Source organism: Pituophis catenifer, unplaced genomic scaffold (assembly GCF_029215685.1).
Source record: "Pituophis catenifer annectens isolate HBS135680 unplaced genomic scaffold, rPitCat1.0.hap2 SCAF_4, whole genome shotgun sequence".
Classification (NCBI taxonomy): Eukaryota; Metazoa; Chordata; class Lepidosauria; order Squamata; family Colubridae; genus Pituophis; species Pituophis catenifer.
Genome location: NW_027256884.1, coordinates 30,607,030 through 30,625,627, shown reverse-complemented (window position 1 = coordinate 30,625,627; position 18,598 = coordinate 30,607,030). Strand labels below are relative to the sequence as shown.

The 18,598-nt window shown below is 41.8% G+C and overlaps 1 protein-coding gene across 1 annotated transcript in view; it reads right to left on the bottom strand.

Moving 5' to 3' along the window:
- ARHGEF7 (Rho guanine nucleotide exchange factor 7) overlaps nt 1–17,952 on the bottom strand; it is a 98,538-nt gene extending 80,586 nt beyond the window's left edge. The window contains exon 1 of the mRNA XM_070944182.1: nt 17,749–17,952. Coding sequence (XP_070800283.1) covers nt 17,749–17,913 — 165 coding nt within the window. The 5' untranslated portion in view covers nt 17,914–17,952. The remainder of the gene's footprint in view (nt 1–17,748) is intronic.
- Nucleotides 17,953–18,598: the final 646 nt, after the last annotated feature.

The following is an 18,598-nucleotide window of genomic DNA, read 5'->3' as shown; positions in this document are numbered from 1 at the left end:
AAAACCCCTTAGTTAACAGAGAATAAAAAGTCTTACCCAATTCCAGGACATGAAAAAAACACAAATGTTTTCAAGCTGACAAACAAAGCTTTGCTCGTTTACTTGGCCAATTTCTGGAGTGCCACAGCCTGGTGCCTGTCCATAGCCTGGGGTTGGGAAACGGGTAGCCAACATTTTGATGGGCATTGCTCATTTTTATTGTACTATGCCAGGACTGAAAAAACATCACTAGTTCTTATCAGAAATGTGTCAAACAGTTTTGGATCTATTAATATGCATCTAATCCTACAGCACAACTCCCCAGGCACAATGTACTAACTTGGAAGCCCACAGAAGCTTCCAGAGAAATGAAGTCCCGGATCTTTATGTGGAGTTTCCAAATGTTGTCAACCATGGTCAATACAGGTAATAGTAAGGGAGTGATGCAAAGTCTATACCGTTAATATAAGGAAGATCTTAGTTATCTCTGTACCATAAAACCTTATAGTCACGGTAACAATGAATTCCTTACATCTAGACAGTTTTTCAATGCTCATCTATCTTTGATTTATAGGAAAATTCAGTCTGGATTTTTCAGTCTTGATTCTGAAACTCAGAATTTCTCAGTACTTTTAGCAATTGATAATTGACTTTAATGAATAACTTCATCTGAACTTATAAGGAAAAATGTTTTAAAAGTTAAAAAATGTGCCACATGTTGTCCTTGTAGAAATATTTTAATGTATACATGATCACCAACTTTTTTTTAAACTGCTTCAAAAATGAATTGATGAATAAATTCCATGAAAGTGCCAATAAGACTGCCGAAGAAACCTTACAATAGAAGAGCAAGTTTGGAACTTTTTCCTTTTACAGGGTAAATTCTTCTCATTGATTATTTAAACTATAGACACAAAAGGGTGGAAATTAATAGCCATCATTCAATGGTAACAGGTGGCCTCATACTTGCATCATTCATAATTAATGCTGGCAATCGATTACTGTTCTTTGGTACCCATATTAAACAGAAATACTTTATTGCAAAAAGAATAATTTCACTATGCATGTCGGCCTTATTTGTGATAAAATGCAATCAGTTATCAAGACAATGTAGGCTGCCAAGCTAAAAGATGAGTAACTTATTGCAAAATAGGTTTTAATAAAGGAGAACATTTGTGGCTCAGGGTTGAAATGAGGAATTCTTGGTGCTCTCTGTGTTTGGTTTTCCTGCTAACACTGATGATGTTACCTAGTTTGGGTAATGAAATGTCTACAAGAAAACAACTAAGTTCAGAGAGCATCAAGTGGTTTTTATATATGACAGCAACTTAAAAGGACTGAAAATAATTTTGTGGTGCTAACAAGCACTGTCCTCCAAATATGCACTTGTGAACAGACCAGCTATCAATAGTAACATCATTTATCAGAAAATAAGGCTACCTTTCCCGCACATTATGGAAGCAAATAATTGTTTTTTATCTAAACTTTTCTTGTGGGAAGGGTAGTTCTTAAATTATGGTTGCCTATCGTTTGAGTAAATGCAATACACATGACATCTCAGTTATTTATATCATTCCCTTCTAATGTTAATGTCTCTCTCTGTTTCCACACACATGCATGCGCCATGGCTCCCACCCAATGGTTAAGATGGTTTAGAGCTTAGACCATGGTTGCCCAATCTTTTGGCTTGCCTAGTTCACACTGAATGAAGAGGAATAATCCTAGGCTGCATATAAACTATATGATATAGGTAATGTATATAAATAATAAACTTCCTTTTTATATATATTATCTTGTGGGGTCATATTACTAGCTATTCAGGGTCACATGCGGTCCGTGGGCCAGACATTGGACATACCTAGTTTAAATAGATTTTGCTGAATATGTGAATCACAACTTTCACAAAATATGACCTCAGAATTAGTTGCCACTTTTTAGTTGATTTGCCTTTACCTTTCATGTCTTTTGACCTGAACAAATTCTTGCCAGGTTCATGCTAAGATACAACTTGTAGGTGCAAACCAAATTAAACTACATTATGGTTAAGTGTAATATATGAAACCAACTTTGATTTGAATCAAATCAAGTGGTGGGATTCAGCCAGTTCGCACCACTTTGGGAGAACCGGTTGTTAACTTTCTGAGTAGTTTGGTGAACTGGTTGTTGGAAGAAATCATTAGGGCAGAGAACCGGTTGTTAAATTATTTGAATCCCACCACTGAATCTTTTCCTCCATAACCATTTTTTAAAAAATCTTATTTCAAATCTTGCTTTAGTTATACAGTGGTATATCTACTTCCAAGCTCTTATTTTTTATATCCAAGATTTGTTTCCCATCTTGTGATTCCAGATCTACAGTTGACTATACAGTTTATATTTTATATATATATATATATATATATATATATATATATATATATATATATATATATATATATATATATATATATATATATAAATTAGTTTGTATCAATTAATTCAGAAAATCATTGAGGAATGTTTCAAGGCAAAATAGGTTTCTTTTGAGACATAATACATTTAAAATAATGGAACACTTGGAGATTCATAATTGAATAATAGGAGAAAATTCCTGATTAGAGCTGAATGTTTCTTTATCTGCCCAACCTCCAGAATTCAGGATGTAGCTGGCAGAGACAACCATGCAATTTGTTGAGTTCATTCAACAGAGAAAGAAGAAAATGGAAAAACCATCTAGACATAAAAGCCAAGTTCATGACTCCTCAACCCTAATGTGGTACTACAGACTTACTCAATTTTCTGATGCAGATAATTCAAAAAACTGATGATAGAACAATTGCATTCATTTTGTTTGATTCTGGCACTGCACTATCACTTCCTAGTGCTTGCTTACTTGTTTTCAAACCTTTTTAAAAATCTTGGTAAAAAAAAATAGGCAATACAGAGAAGCAGGAGTCAACAACTATTTTAGGCATTGGATAATCATACAATTTCACTGCTTGCCCATCCTACAAAATAAATACATCAATGGCAATGGCTGAATCTTGCAACCATATCATCACCTTAGATCTTACATAATTCCAAGTGTTCTTGCCTGAGTTCTCATAAAATGGAGTGCATGTATGCTGATATCTCATGCAATTTCACAAGGTTGGGATAATTTCATTTATTCTTTATTTAATATTGGCATTAGAACATCACATCAGCATCATGCTGCCAAACTCTACAATTAGACAAAGCAGAAGCAGCCAAAGGGAATGTAAGATGGCAGGAAGGAGCCGAATGATGAAACTGAGGGTTTCATGGTTAATTACAAGTCCAGCACACCAGAGACAACAAAAGCAGTTGAACTGAAAAGAGATGCTCTACTTGCAGTTTTTCTATTTTCATTTTTTTAATAATGCACAGGGGGTTTGTATACCTAGTTCATTTCCTAATAAAAATAGGAGATGGAAAGTATTACTATTATACAGCCAGTTGCCAGCAAATTTCAGAAGTGTAATCTTGAGGCCACTGAAGTCACAAAATAGAATTGGGCAAATGCCCACGACCCTTTGACTGCCTTCCTAAGCCATACATTTTCACCAAAAAGCCACAACAGTTCATAGATAAGACTAAGTCATAAACTATGACCAACATATTGCAGTTGATAATTATACATTGTGCTAAGTCAAAGTCACATTATGCTTTAGCAAAATAAGGAAATTTAGATGGTGCCTCTAAAATGATACATGGTAGAGGTCAGCTAACAGGTGAAATTTTCCCAAAAGCTACAGTAGAACTGCAGCCCTTAAGAAGCAATTATCATTTTGCTATTCCCTGAACCACCAGGACAGCTGGTATACAATTTAATTTGATGTACATTTAGGAAATGTTTGTCTCACCAGCTTTCATAGAATTAACATTGTAAATGACAAATAACTATGTGCACTGTTATTCCCTGAACAGACCAAACACAGCTGCCCCATTCAGAGTATTCCTGACAGAATACATAAATCTCCATAGAAGGCTGCACATCGTCACAATTGTCAGAGAAAAAGACCATATGGCTACAATCAGCCCTATGATGTTGTAGAAAGTTAGCACTGACCCCTCTCCTAGAAAAAATGAAATATTCTAGGAAATATTAAAAAGACAGAATATTATGTTTTTCCTAAAGGAGAAATATGTTTCTTAAAGACAAACACAGAGTGTCAGCTCCCTGCCCCCCGCCCTCAGCAGATATTTCGGTGCCAACCTATCTACAAGACAAAGGCCGGGCCAGTTTATCTACAAAACAAATGACATGGCCCTCGGAGCATGATAGGATTAGCCCTCACTCAAGATCCAAACCAGGACAAAGCCATTAAGCCATAACAGGAAGTGTCCAAAGCCCCTTCATTACATCATCACCCAGCAAAATTCAACCAGGACTGGGATTCAAGACAACCTACAAAGTTACCCCTGCATGGCCCCATGCAAGGTGGATAAAAATCAATGATTTTTTTTAAAAAAATCAAAACATCTGATTTTTTTGATTTAAATCTGATTTTTTTGATTTAAATCGGATTTTTTTGATTTTTATCAAATTTATTTTAATAAAAAACTTTTGGGGTTAAAAATCTATCATAAGATAGTTTTCTATTTAAGATACATAAATAATTTAGTTTATTCAGCATGGAATGGAGCTTAGTTATGTAGTACGAGGCTGTATATTCTGCAACACTGGGACTATCGGTGAGTCAACAGTGGGTCAAAGAAGTAGCAGAGATGACAGTTGCTCTTTAAAAATTATGATTTAAATCGAGTTGATTTAAATCAAGCCTTTTTACTAGTGATTTAAATCATGATTTAAATTGTGATTTAAATCAACTCGATTTAAATCAAATCCACCCTGGCCCCATTGGAGTCTGACAACCAATCAGAGTATATTTCTTGCACAGAACGGGAAGCTACAAGGTGGGAGCCAAGAGAGGGTATAAATCTCTCTCCCTCTCTCACCCATGTGCTCTTTTTTGCACAGGACCTCAAACCATGTAGTCCTGTCTACCATTAAACCATCTTTCCAAGCAGTCTCCATGTTTCCAGTGTCTTTCTTCCCATTTGGAACTGAACCCAAATGGACATTTCTTTCGACGATGTCTTTGATCAAGTGTCACAGAGAATTCTGCATGGGGGCTTCTTTATTTCAATACAGTTGCAGTATTTTGGTAACTACTTTCACCACAGTGGTGTGATTTACAGGTCAGCGGCATGAGATCAATTTCCAAGTATAGTTGCTGCTTTGTTATCAATTTTATTCAGTTGTTTCTCTTTCACTTTGTTTATAGAGAAAGCAGAGATTTGTTTCTTGGGGCAAATCCAAGAGGCCAGACTGAGGCATTCATTTCTGACATATCAATGACCCCCAAAATAACTGAGTTCCCAGTACTCAAATATTGTGGAGGAAGAGCTTGTTGGCTCTTGGATCTTTGTGAGGACTAGGATTTGAAAACAAACTTACATGCCATGAAAGCCAGTTTGGACTGATACTAAAGTACCAGGCTAGAAATCCACAGACTGAGAGTTCTAGATTCACCTTAGGCACGAAGCCTAAGCAATACAGGTACAAATTTTACAAATTTTAATTAAAATTGTACAAATTTTAGGCAGATTGTTTAAAATTTCTATTTTGGGGGATGGTGGTGTGCTAAACCTGCCAACTTTACAAAATAATTTATTTTAAAATCTGCAATCTGCCATTCAGTTTCTATTTCGAAAAGCTGTAGGAACCTGAGAAATGGAATTGTCTACACATGAAGGCTTCAAAAATTGTTCTCTCCATTCATGGACTATGGTTCAGCATACGTGAATCTAACCATTACAATTTCTAAAACAAATAGTGTTAATACAAACTCTTGCCTTTTTTTAGAAAGAGCTGGGACTTTTACATACATATGCCGTGCTGAAATATGGCTGGCTAGTCTGTGGCTGAGTGACCTGTGTTTAGATGGTACACTTAGCCATGATTAATTGACACCAAACCAAGCAACTATATTTTAACCTACCATGATCTGCAGATCCAGCCTCTTTGGTTAGTCTGGATTCAGTGTAAATCCATACATTTGACTTAATTTACTATAACATGATTCCATGGGCATCTACATGAGGGCGAGGGGTGCCACGTATATCATGACTTCATCATGCAATTGACAGAAATTATTTGCATCATTTGTCTGACAATGTAATGGTACAGGTACTGTCACTTTCACTAGATGAGTGTGCGTCGTTGCCTTGTATGAACAGAACCAGCTTTTCTTTCTGGAATGTGTAATCATGTAAATAAGAGCAAGCACTTTTTTTCCCAGTAAGGCTCCTATGTTTTTTTCCTGGTGTGTGCCAAAGCAAATGCAATACTGACAGGCAAATGCAAAATTAATAAAAATATTCTACTTGCTGCATTTTGGCATGGCATCAAACTTTTAAAAAAACAGGAGCCATGCCAGGAAAAAAATCCACTTAATAGAAAGATTATTTAAAACCAGCTTTTTGTTTTCTATATAAATATACATATCTGTAAATACCCAAAAAAAATCAGCAAGAGAAAATGGCTGACAACACAGTACTACTGTATTCCTACCTATTCAAAAATAAATTCTGATTTAAGTTATTTTTCTAAAAAAAACCATTTAGTTATTTAGTTAGTTAATTAGTTGGTTAGTGTCTTCATGCCATTTTGGACTCCTGGTGACTGCCTGAAGGTTATCTTGGCAAGATTTTTGTAAGTGCTTTGTCTTTGCCTTCTTTCTTGACTAACTGGCCAAAAGTAACCCAAATGGCCTCATCCGGATCCAAGATGTGACTAGACCTCACAGTCAGTTTCTAACTTAGTACTTTTTCCAGTACACCAGTTTAATCTATTAGATTAATATGTACTGTACATCAGGGGTGGGCTGCTGGGGGTTCGCAGGGGTTCAGGAGAACCTCTAGCTAAGATTCTGTGCAGTTTGGAGAAACCACAAATCCCATTCCTGGCTGGCCCCGCCCACTCTACCCCGCCCTTCCTAGGAGTCCCCACGCGGCCTGTTTTGGATGCAGGTAAGTGCAGAGCGCATGTGGAGGCTCGGGGAGGGCAAAAAACGGGCCTACTGGAAGTTCAGGAAGGCAAGAAACAGGCCCGTTTCCAGCCTCCAGAGGGCCTCCAGAACCTGGGGAGGCCATTTTCGCCTTCCCGGAAGCTCGAGGAAAGCCTCCGGAGCCTGACGAGGGCAAAAACGCACCCCCTGCCGTGGTGCAGGAGGTCGACTAAGCCACACCCACCATGGCCACACCCACCCAGCAACCGGGTAGAGAACCCCTTGCTAAAATTTTTGAAGCCCACCCCTGCTGTACGTGATTTCACCTTAAACATCATTTAGGCTATCATTGTTGGAATCCCACCACGCCCCGTGTTTGTGATTTGTGTATAAGCACATTGGTTAAATAATGCATCTTTAAATAAACCATGATTTAGCATTGTGTGCAAGTGCATTTTTAGTTTTAGTTTTAGTTTTATTTGATTTATATATTGCCCTACTCCTGAAGGACTCAGGGCGGTGAACAGCCACAAGATAAAACACATAAATACAAAATTTAAAAGCAAAATAAAACTGAATTAAACAATTTGTCCGAAGACAGATTTAAAACACCCCACTGATTAAAAACAGATTAAAATTTGCATTTTAAAAAGGGAAAAAAGGGAAAAATTAGGCCAGGCTCCCCTGATGGAATAAAAAGGTCTTGAGAGCGCGAGGGAAGGTGCGTAGATCCGGGATCCTCCGTATCTCCGGGGGGAGCTCATTCCAGATAGTAGGTGCCCCCACAGAGAAGGCTCTCCCCCTGGGGGCCACCAGTCGACATTGTTTGGCTGACGGCACCCGGAGGAGCCCCTCTCTATGAGAGCGTACTGTCCGGTGGGAGGCTACTGGTGGCAGCAGGCGGTCCCGTAGATAACCAGGTCCTAAGCCATGGAGCGCTCTAAAGGTGGTAACCAAAACCTTGAAGCGCACACGGAAGACCTCCGGGAGCCAGTGCAGCTCGCGCAGGAGAGGTGTTACATTGGAACGCCATGTCACTCCCATAACCACCCATGCGGCCACACTCTGCACCAGTTGGAGCCTCCGGGTGCTCCTCAAGGGGAGCCCCATGTAGAGAGCGTTGCAGTAGTCCAGGCGGGAAGTGACGAGGGCATGAGTGACTGTGCATAAGGAGTCCCGTTCCAGAAAGGGACGCAACTGGCGAATCAGGCGAACCTGATGAAAAATCCTCCCGGCCACGACCGTCAAAAGCTTTTCCAAAGACAGCCGTGAATCCAGGAGGATGCCCAAGTTGCGAGCCCTCTCTGTGGGGGCCAGCGATTCACCCCAATAGTCAGAGATGGCACCAACTGACTATATCAGGACATCGGAAACCACAGCCACTAGGTCTTGGATGGGTTGAGCCTCAGCCTGTTTCTCTCCATCCAGATCCGCACGGCCTACAGGCACCGGGACATCACCTCAAGGGCATCGTTGGGGTGGTCCGGGGTGGAGATGTACAGCTGAGTGTCAGCGTACTGATGGTACGTCACCCCGAAACCACGGATGATCTCGCCCAGCGGCTTTACATAAATGTTGAATAGAAGGGGCAAGAGGACCGACCCTTGTGGCATGCCACATATAAGGCACCTCGGGGTCGACCTCTGCCTCCCTGCCAACACCGACTGCAACCGGTTGGAGAGAAAGGAGAACCACCGTAACACAGTGCTCCCCACCCCTAACTCTTCCAACCAGTGCAGCATGATACCATGGTTGATGGTATCAAAAGCTGCTGAGAGATCTAATAGGACCAGGACAGAGGAGCAACCTCTGTCCCGAGCCCTCCAGAGATCATCAACCAACGTGACCAATGCCGTTTCCGTGCTGTACCCAGGCCTTAAGCCCAACTGGAACAGATCCAGATACACCGTTTCATCCAGGTGCTGGGGGAGCTGTCGCGCAACCACACTCTCAACAACCTTCGCCACAAAGCGAAGGTTGGAGACCGGATGATAATTAGACAACATTTCCGGGTCCAGGGAAGGCTTCTTGAGGAGAGGCCTCACCACCGCCTCTTTCAAGGCGGCGAAGTCACCCTCACTCAGTGAAGCATTTATAATCCCCTGGAGCCAGCCTCGTGTCACCTCCCGAGAAGCCAGCACTAACCAGGAGGGACACGGGTCCAACAAACATGTGGTCGCGTTCAGTCTACCCAGAATCCTGTCCACGTCATCAGGAGTCACAGGATCAAACTCATCACAGATAACATTCTCAAGACCTGCCTCAGTCATCCCCCTTGAAACTACCCAGTCGGAGTCCAGATCTTCCCGAATCTGAGTGATTTTGTCATGCAGATACTGTACAAAGTCCTCAGCTCTACCCTCCAAATCAAAGTGCATTTGATTTGTTTTAGGATAAATTTGTGGTAAATTATTTAGAAAAATGATTTGTGAGCCTCTCTAGGAGTCTTTAGAGGTTGGGGACAGCAAAAAACATCACTTCCTGTCCAACCAGGAGTTGGGAAATGGGCCATTTCAGGCCTCTGAGGAGGTGGGGAAGGCTGTTTTCGCCCACCCTAGATGCATAGAGAGGATCTGGAGCCAGGTGAGAAAGAAAAACGGGCCTTCTCCACGCCCCCAGGCCTTCCGGAGGCAGGAAACAGCCTGTTTCCCTACTTCTGGTGGGCCCAGAAGGCCCAAATATCAGCTGAGCTGGCGTGCCCACTGATATGGCTACGTGCCATAGGTTCGCCATCATGGTTCTAGACTGACTCAGAACTGGAACAAAACAAGACAGGGAATATGAGTATATTTTCAAATGCTTAAAATAATGTTGGCAAAGCCAATGTATACAAATGGTTATTTTATACTCATTGCCCTATGTATTATCTTAGGGTGTAGTTTCGCGTGCTGCCTGCATCTTGCGGATGGAGCTTTGCTTGTTTGCGTGGCCCAGTTTCTGGCATGCTTCCAAAATGTGTCCAATATATGATCATTTGTGCTGGGTCATTTGTGCCTCAAGGGAGGATATGACACATATATTTGCTTTCTTGGCCATGAATGGTATTGAGGCAGTCCTCAACGTACGACCATAATTGAGCCCAAAATTTGTTGTTAAGTGAAACATTTGTTAAGTGAGTTTTGCCCCATTTTATGACTTTTCTCACCACATTTGTTAAGTGAATCACTGCAGTTCTTAAATTAGTATCACAGTTTTTAAGTGAATTTGGTTTCCCCATTGATTTTGCGTATCAGAAGGTTGCAAAAGGGGATCAAATGACTCTGGGACACTGCAACTGTCATAAATGTGAGTTAATTATTAGGCATCTGAATGTAAATCACATGACCATGAGGCTTCTGCAATTGTCTTTAATGTGAAAAATGCTCATAAGCCACTTTTTTCAGTACCATTGTAACTTCGAATGGTCACTAAATGAACTGTTATAAATCGAGGACTACCTGTACTCAGGAGTCTTCTCGAACATCAATGTTTAAACGCATAAATAGTCTTTATATCCAGCTTCTTACTTCGCAACAACGCTTTTGTCATTCTAATGAAAGTTCTGGATTTTGTGGACACTTCTCATCTGGAATCATCTACAACCTAAGATTCTGATATCATCAGAATCTTTTGCTCAAGCTTTGGTATCTCTACCAACAGACGATTAAAAAAACAAAATAGACTTCCTTGTTCACTTTGGGAGTTTACTAAATAGTATTAGAAATATTAATAACTATCAAAATTTAAAATCAATTCATATTGCTTTTAAAAAGACAACTTTAATTAACAGTGGGCCTTAGATTCAACTGAAAATTCTGATGTGATCCTGGAAAACAAAAAATAGATTTTTCCTATTTAACTCTGGAGGAAGAAGTAAGAGTTTTTCTTTGTTTGATTATTTTATTTTATTATTAACTTCTAATTCTAACCACCCCAACGATGCCCTTGAAGTGATATCCTGGTGCCTGGAGGCCGTACGGATCTGGATGGGGAGAAACAGGCTCAGGCTCAACCCATCCAAGACTGAGTGGCTGTGGTTTCCGACGTCCCGATATAATCAGCTGGCGCCATCGCTGACTATTGGGGGCGAATCACTGGCCCCCACATAAAGGACTTGCAACTTGGGCGTCCTCCTGGATTCACGGCTGTCTTTAGAAGAGCACTTGACGGCCATGACCGGGAGGATTTTTCATCAGGTTCACCTGATCCGCCAGTTGCGTCCCTTTCTAGATCGGGACTCTCTACACACAGTCACTCATGCCCTCGTCACCTCTCATCTGGACTATTATAACACTCTCTACATGGGGCTCCCCTTGAGGTGCACTCGGAGGCTCCAACTGGCGCAGAGTGTGGCCACGCGGGTGGTTATGGGATCAATGTGGAGTTCCCATGTAACACCTCTCCTGCGCGAGCTGCACTGGCTCCCGGTGGTCTTCCGAGTGCGCTTCAAGGTTCTGGTTATCACCTTTAAAGCGCTCCATGGCTTAGGACCTGGTTATCTACGGGACCGCCTGCTACCAGCAATAGCCTCCCACCGGCCAGTACGCTCCCATAGAGAGGGGCTCCTCCGGGTGCCGTCAGCCAAACAATGTCGACTGGCAGCCCCTAGGGGGAGAGCCTTCTCTGTGGGGGCACCTACGATCTGGAACAAGCTCCCCCCGGAGATACGGAGGATCCCGGATCTGCGCACCTTCCGTCGCACGCTTAAGACTTTTTTATTTCATCAAGCTGGCCTGGCCTAAATCTTCTCCCCTTTTTAAATGTAAATTTTAATTTGTTTTAAATTATGGGTATTTTAAATTCAGCCAAATTATTTAATTCGTTTTTAATTTATTTTAAATTTTTGTATTTATGTGTTTTATCTTGTGGCTGTTCACCGCCCTGAGTCCTTCGGGAGAAGGGCGGTATAGAAATTTAATAATTGTTTTTATTGGGTATAGTTAAGGGTTTTACACTGGGTGAAACAAAATTGATATTGCATATGATAACAGCAGCAAGATTGTTGATAGGTAAATACTGGAAGAACGAAGCTTTGCCCACTATTGAGGAATGGACTTTGAAGATGGCCAGTTTTGCAGAGATGGCGAAGATTTCAGCATACTTAAAAGATTGTTCACAAGAGACTTATGAATGGGAATGGAAAAAGTGGATAGAATATGTTCAGAACAAATATCAAACTAGGAAGTATCAAATAGCTTTTATTTGAAAATAATGTATTAGAAATATTTTAATGTAATGAAGATAAAAAGAGAAATTAAAAGGGGGAGGGAGGGGTTCAAGTTTTATACAAGTTTTATACTAAGGGGGGTTTGTATCGGATATGAGTATATTGTGTGGAAGTCTGGGGGGAGGGGAGGGTTAGGGAGGGTTAGGGAGGTTGGGAAGTTTGGGGTGGGTGGGGGGGGGGGGAAAGGGGGGAAAATGTAATTGTAAAACTTTTGCAATAATAAGAAATTTAATAAAATAAAAATAAATAAATAAGTAAATAATTTGTTTAGTTATTCTTTCTGTAAAAGGAAAGAATAATGGGAATTTATTTTATTGATTGATTGATTTTAAATTCCATTGTTTCAATAAAAGAACCAATCACTCTTCTGCTGCCTGTTCCTTCCACATGCTGCCTGTACTTTTCATCCAATTTCCTGAACATCTAGAGCAGGAGTGTCAAACTGGCGGCCCACAGGCCGGATGTGTCATCCACAGGCCACACCCACCCCAGCTCCACAAAGGGGAAACATTGCAATAAGTCATGTGATATCAACGTGACACCGCAAGTTTGACACCCGTGATCTAGGGCATTCATCGGGAGTCAAAAAAATCAAGATGGCAACCCTACCCCTTTTTACATGCATCAGAGCCACACCACTGTTATTAAAGATGGTATCCAGAAACCCAGTGATATGCTTTTCTCCCTAAGAGGGGGAAAATTATTTTACTTGGAAATCCAATTCCTCTTGTTGTGTCTCTCAAATGAGACTGGCAGAGGAAAAGAGGTCCGCTATTGCTATTACTGTCAGGGGGGAAAATCGGCAATGAAAGAAAGAGGGAATTCTTTTCCTATCTGCCTGCCTCTCCTTCCCTTATCCAACTCTCCTTTGCTGCCCTTATCTTCCCCTTGATCTACCACTTTATCATTATCAAAATAGGGCCAAGAACATATCCCTACACGTGCAGTCCTTAGCTACTACTGCTGCTTCCTAAGTGATCATGATACTTTCTAAGAAGCATACTGAGAAGAGACAGGGCAGCAAAGGGATAAGAACAGGGAAGGCAACAGTTCTGCATTTGATAAGGGTGAATACAGGTAGGAAGATAAGAAGAATGGAGAAGGGGTGACAAAGAAAGCTATCATTGAGAAGACTGTTGTGGTATGAGACAGGAACAGGCTGTATGGAAGTTACTGTTGGAAAGCAAACTTTCCACACCAGTAACTTCCAAGGTTCCACAAGGTTGCTATTTCTTTGCTCCTAAAGGAGACATTTGATTGCTGGGTAAATTCTAATCCAGGGATGTTAAACGCAAGGCCTGGGGGCCGGATCCGGCCTGCGGTGTGCTTAGATCTGTCCCACGGGCCGCCTTGGAAACAGCTAAGGATCGGCCCACGGTGCTTCTGCCAGCAAAAATGGAGTTTGGGAGGGCCACATGCAGCTCCATTTTCGCTGGCAGATGTTTGCAGGAGGCTGTCACAGCTGGAAACAGAGCTTAAGAGGGCCACACACAGCACGCACCCCCCCCAGCTCCGTTTTCGCTGGCAGAGGGTTGCAGGAGACCATCGCAGCCGGAAACAGAGCTCGGGAGAATGCTCGGATCACCCAAGGCACCCCTGATTCACATGACGTCAAGCTGGCCATGCCTACCTCAGGCCCCCGAGGTCAAACTCAACCCTGATGCAGTCCTCAATGAAATCGAGTTTGATACCTCTGTTCTAATCTCTTCATCAATCAAAGGAGAAATGGTCACAGAAACTGGATGGATGAGAAGGTCAGCTGGACCTCCCTCAGGCTCCTCCTCAAGGTTGCAGAATATCTTCATAAAGAAAAAACTGTACAGTTTTCAAATGAAAAAACACTGTTTTTTGACTAGTACCAAGAGGAAGGCTCTGAGGACATGTCCTGCATAAATGGTAAGCAAGCCATTTTAGCATTTAGCAGGAAGTGTGTGTGATGAATCCTAAAATGAAATGAGTGTATTTGGTGGTCATTAAAATCTCTACTATTTTGTATGCCTAATATTTCTCCAGGCTTAGATACATCTCAAAGAGTCAGTTCAGTACATTTTCTTTTCATTGATGCAGTATTATTGGTTATATTAATTTTTAAAATGAATGTGTGTTGACACAAATCATTCATCCAAAAATTTAGACTGATATTGAAATGGTATAAATCCTTCCAAAATTAAGTAATGAACATAAAGCAGCAAGTGAAAAATCAGAAAGTCTGATGGAACACTCCCCTATCTGTGAATGTGAATATCACAATAAAAAAATTGGACAATCATATACTTAAATTAGCTAAAATACCAATGAACCTTTTACCTATACATGCAGCATTTTCACTTTCCTCTTATCTCAAACTATAACTCTTTTTTTTCCAAAATCCACTAATATTAACTTTCCAATTTTGCCCACAGCCCAGTAAATAGTTGCCAACGTTAGAATACAGCAGAATTATTGAATGAAATCCAGAGAAACCCCATTTGTCATTATTTTCTGTAAAACTGTTAGATAATAACAGAATCCCATGTTATCTTAAATCACACATAAACCATCTAGGATTTCCTTTTGTGAATTGCACTGCTACATTATCCAAATTAATGATGAGTAAGCACATTGCAGATAGCCATTCTTTCACAAAATGCCTTCAGTTTCCATTCCAAAATTTCTTATTTAGTGACAATGACACACAAATTGCAAATTTAATTCTACTTGCTTACTCCCTTATTTTCTCTCTACTCCTTAATAATGTTAATTTCAAAGAATGCCAGGACATTCAACAATTGCTGCGTATCAATCATTCTTTCGTTAGACTTCAGGTCTAGTCAGTCTGCCAACACATCCTAGCCTTGAAAAAGATGTATTTGCAAGATATGTGGCAAGGTTACTATAAACATAATTTGGATCTCAAAAATGTTGAACATGAGTCCATAAGTCTTAGGCAGCCTCCATCAAAACCATGTTGACCATTGGGCTACATGTGTTTGATTTATACTTCATAATGGTCCACAAATTATGCTAAGGCATGGTGTGCTTAAATCATGGTTTCTTGAATAAATCACTTTTGACTGGCTTCACTAAATACACAAACCCATAAGACATATTTTATATAATACAACAGCTGGGCCCACACAGTACTCTAGTCTATACCAAATCATACATATCCAGGCTGACGCAGGAAAGTGGGTGTGGTTTTTTTCTCCCACTACTGCTCTTATGGGTAAGAAGCACCTGGCAGAGATTTTAAAGAAGATCTAGATATAAGGAGGAATTTCCTGACCATGCAAGCTATTCAGCCATGGAAAAGCCTCCCTCCTGGAGCTCTGAGGGCCATTGAAAGCTTTCAGGCAAAGGTGGGGCAGCCATTTGTCCACCATGGTCTGTGGATTTCTGCCCTAAGGAGTGGTTTAGATTGGAAGACTTCCAATCCTGTGATTCTGTGATATACTCAGAACTTCCTCAGGATGACACTGATAAATTTATTTAAATTATAAACTCCTGAAGAGGACTCAAGGTTTATGAGAAATAGTCTGTGTTTTTATTAAAGCAAGTTCTATAAATCTCTAAAGAAAGGAATTTGAAAATGCAAGGGACTTTTCTACCTCCCAGGCTCCCAGGCTATTGTTCAGAGTGAAAAGGTAAAAAGAAAATCAAATTTCAAATTCATAACCTCTCAGGATGTAAGTAGGAGCCACCTTCCATAGCAAATCCACCCTCTAGTGGCCATTACTATGCATCTAATATTCTGATTGCTTTAAAAGAGCACCAAAAGTTCTGGCCAGTATAATCTTTTCATTAAACAGTCTATGTACTTTTCCCAGCCCCTCATGATTAATTCACAGCTATTGTGATTTCCTCAAAACATGGAAATGCTCAGTTGCCCATTCTCATTTAGTCTCTCCTTAATTAGAACAAAAGTGCAACTTCAGTCAATATCTAGGTCAAAGTGCATTGTACAGTACATGCTGAGGGGGGAAGAATCAATGTGTAGCACTATTGCCCCTTCCTTCCTCCCTACAATCTGGTTCCTAGTAGACAGAGAAACAAAAGTCCAATCTGCTGATCTAAGTACATTTGTATACATGTGGAATAAACATACCCTTCTCTCTTGCAGAATACATGGAACCTTCTCATTTCAAACTAATGTTTGAAAATGCTTGAATAAACAAGAATTTGAGGAAGGAAAGAGTTTTTAAAAATCATTTCACATGCCCAATAAAATTTTTTAAAAAAACTATGTCCTTGGTTTTTCCCATCACACAGTGCTCCATCTGAATATCAAGATACTAAACTTAGACTTTAAAATAACACAATAAATCACAGGAGCTGCCTTGCTAACTAGGTCATCATTTTTGCAATGTGGGCACCTTAAGAAATTTCTCACTAAGAAGAACATATTCAAGCACTAGGGATGGGAGTGTCAAGGCAGAATTGAAATTAGGTGATTTTTCTCATTTTCTCCTAAAAATAGAAGCCTATATTGCATGTTGAAGTGCTCTTAACATGTGTCTGTGTGTGAGGTTTGTATTAAATAGCAACTATAATATAAAAACCCTGCACGATCACACCTAGTCTCAGTACAAAATTGTGGTGTGTATTTATCTACGGAAAATAACCTCAAAGTAAAATTAAATACGCCTCCATATCTATCAAAGCAAAACAATTTTTACATTTCACTAATAAAGAAGATACATAATGCATACACAAAAAACATCGTCGAATCTAAAAATTTTATGAAAAAAGGAATTCTTTCTTCTAGAGGTTCATCTTTTCTTTCATACACACACACACAAATTACACATAGATGATAATTCTAGAAAGTGATTGATGGCTTAATGCGTTTTTTGTCCTTTTTGGTACGATTTGAAGATAGGAAGCCTGGGGCACTTCTGCCTGAAGGCCGAAGAGCTAAAAGTGTAGCTGCCTTACTATATTTCAAACTCTGCTCCCAATTCGGCCCACCTCCCCACCCACTCCCTCAGTTTCCATCCCCTCCTTCAAGCTTTGACAATGGAGCCTCTGCAGCTAGACAGGAAGGATGTGTCCGCGCAAGAGCCTTCCCACGGAAAAGGCCACACGCTTCCTGCCTTTCCAAGGGTGGGGAAAGGCTGTGTTGCGGGGGGGGGAGGGGGTGAGAGACCCTGGACAAAGGAAAGTGAGTGGATCTAAGCGAGTCCCGGGCGAGTCACTTTCCGACATATCCAGAAGAGAAGGAGCCTGACGGATTGAATCCAGGCGTGTCATGCGCGCTTTTTTTTTTTTTTTTAAATCTGCCCTAGCCTCTTGGTATCTCTGCCCAGATAATCCGGGGAAAATCGCAAAGGAGCCGGTAGCCTCGCCTTATGCTGCCCACCGGGTTTTAGGCTGCAATGGTTGTAAAGATCCGCACATGCTGGAAGGGCAGTTTGGTGCGTTCCTTGCGTTATGCGACGCCCTGGCGATGAAGCCCAAGTAAAACCCGATTCTCTTATGGGGCCGGGCAGGCGTAGGCGGGAGGGAGGGAGGGGGGGGCGAGGGGAGAGGGAGAGATTTAATGGGAAATATAGGAATATTAAAGGCACTTACTTTATCTATGGTCCCCGGTAGCAGGCGATCCAGCAGTCTGCAAAGAACCACCCCGTCTTTTAGAGATGCCTGCAAAAATCCCTCCGGGTCGGAGATGCTTTTTTTGGGCGACTCCAGCACCCCCAGGGTGATCAGCCATGTAACGGTTTGCTCGGCTGAATTCATGGCTGCTGCCGCTGCCAAGAAGAAGCTTCTAATCCCACCGAAGAGCCAGCGCGCCAGAGACGGGGAAAGCAATGCACCACTCGAGGAGGCGAGGGTCGTATTTTACGGGGCGCTGGGAACTGTTGCTCTCCAGACAACGCTTTCTCCCCGGATTTGCCCCCAACCTCCCCCTTTTCCCCCCCCACCCCACCCCTTGATTATTATTATTTTTTTGCTTGGGGTTTCACATGGAGGCAGCAGCCGAGTATCGAGTCGCCGGCGCCGCCGCTGCTTCTGCTGCCGCCGCCGCCGCCGCTGCTCCCCCTCCTCTTTTCTCCCGTAGTTGCAGATGATGACGACTCGATTTACGAAATCCAGGAGGTTCAGTTTCTCCCTCCCGTGCTTTTTGGCAGATTGTCAAACGCCTTTTCATTATGTACACATGAACCTGCAGCGCCTCCCCCCGCCGGCTGCCTCTCCATGACATCATTCGGGCAGCGGGAGGCGGGGGAGTGGGAGAAAAATAGACCCTCGCCTGCTCCGCGCGCGGACCTCGCGAAGAGTCAGCGCCCCGCCGTCGGGCGCGCGCGCGCGCCAGACCCCGCCGCCGCTCTTCCTGCCGGGGAATCTCGACTTAAGCGACGCCGAGCTTTTCCTCGCAAGGACGCCCGTAGGCCGGCGATGCGGAGCTCCCATCCCGGGCAGG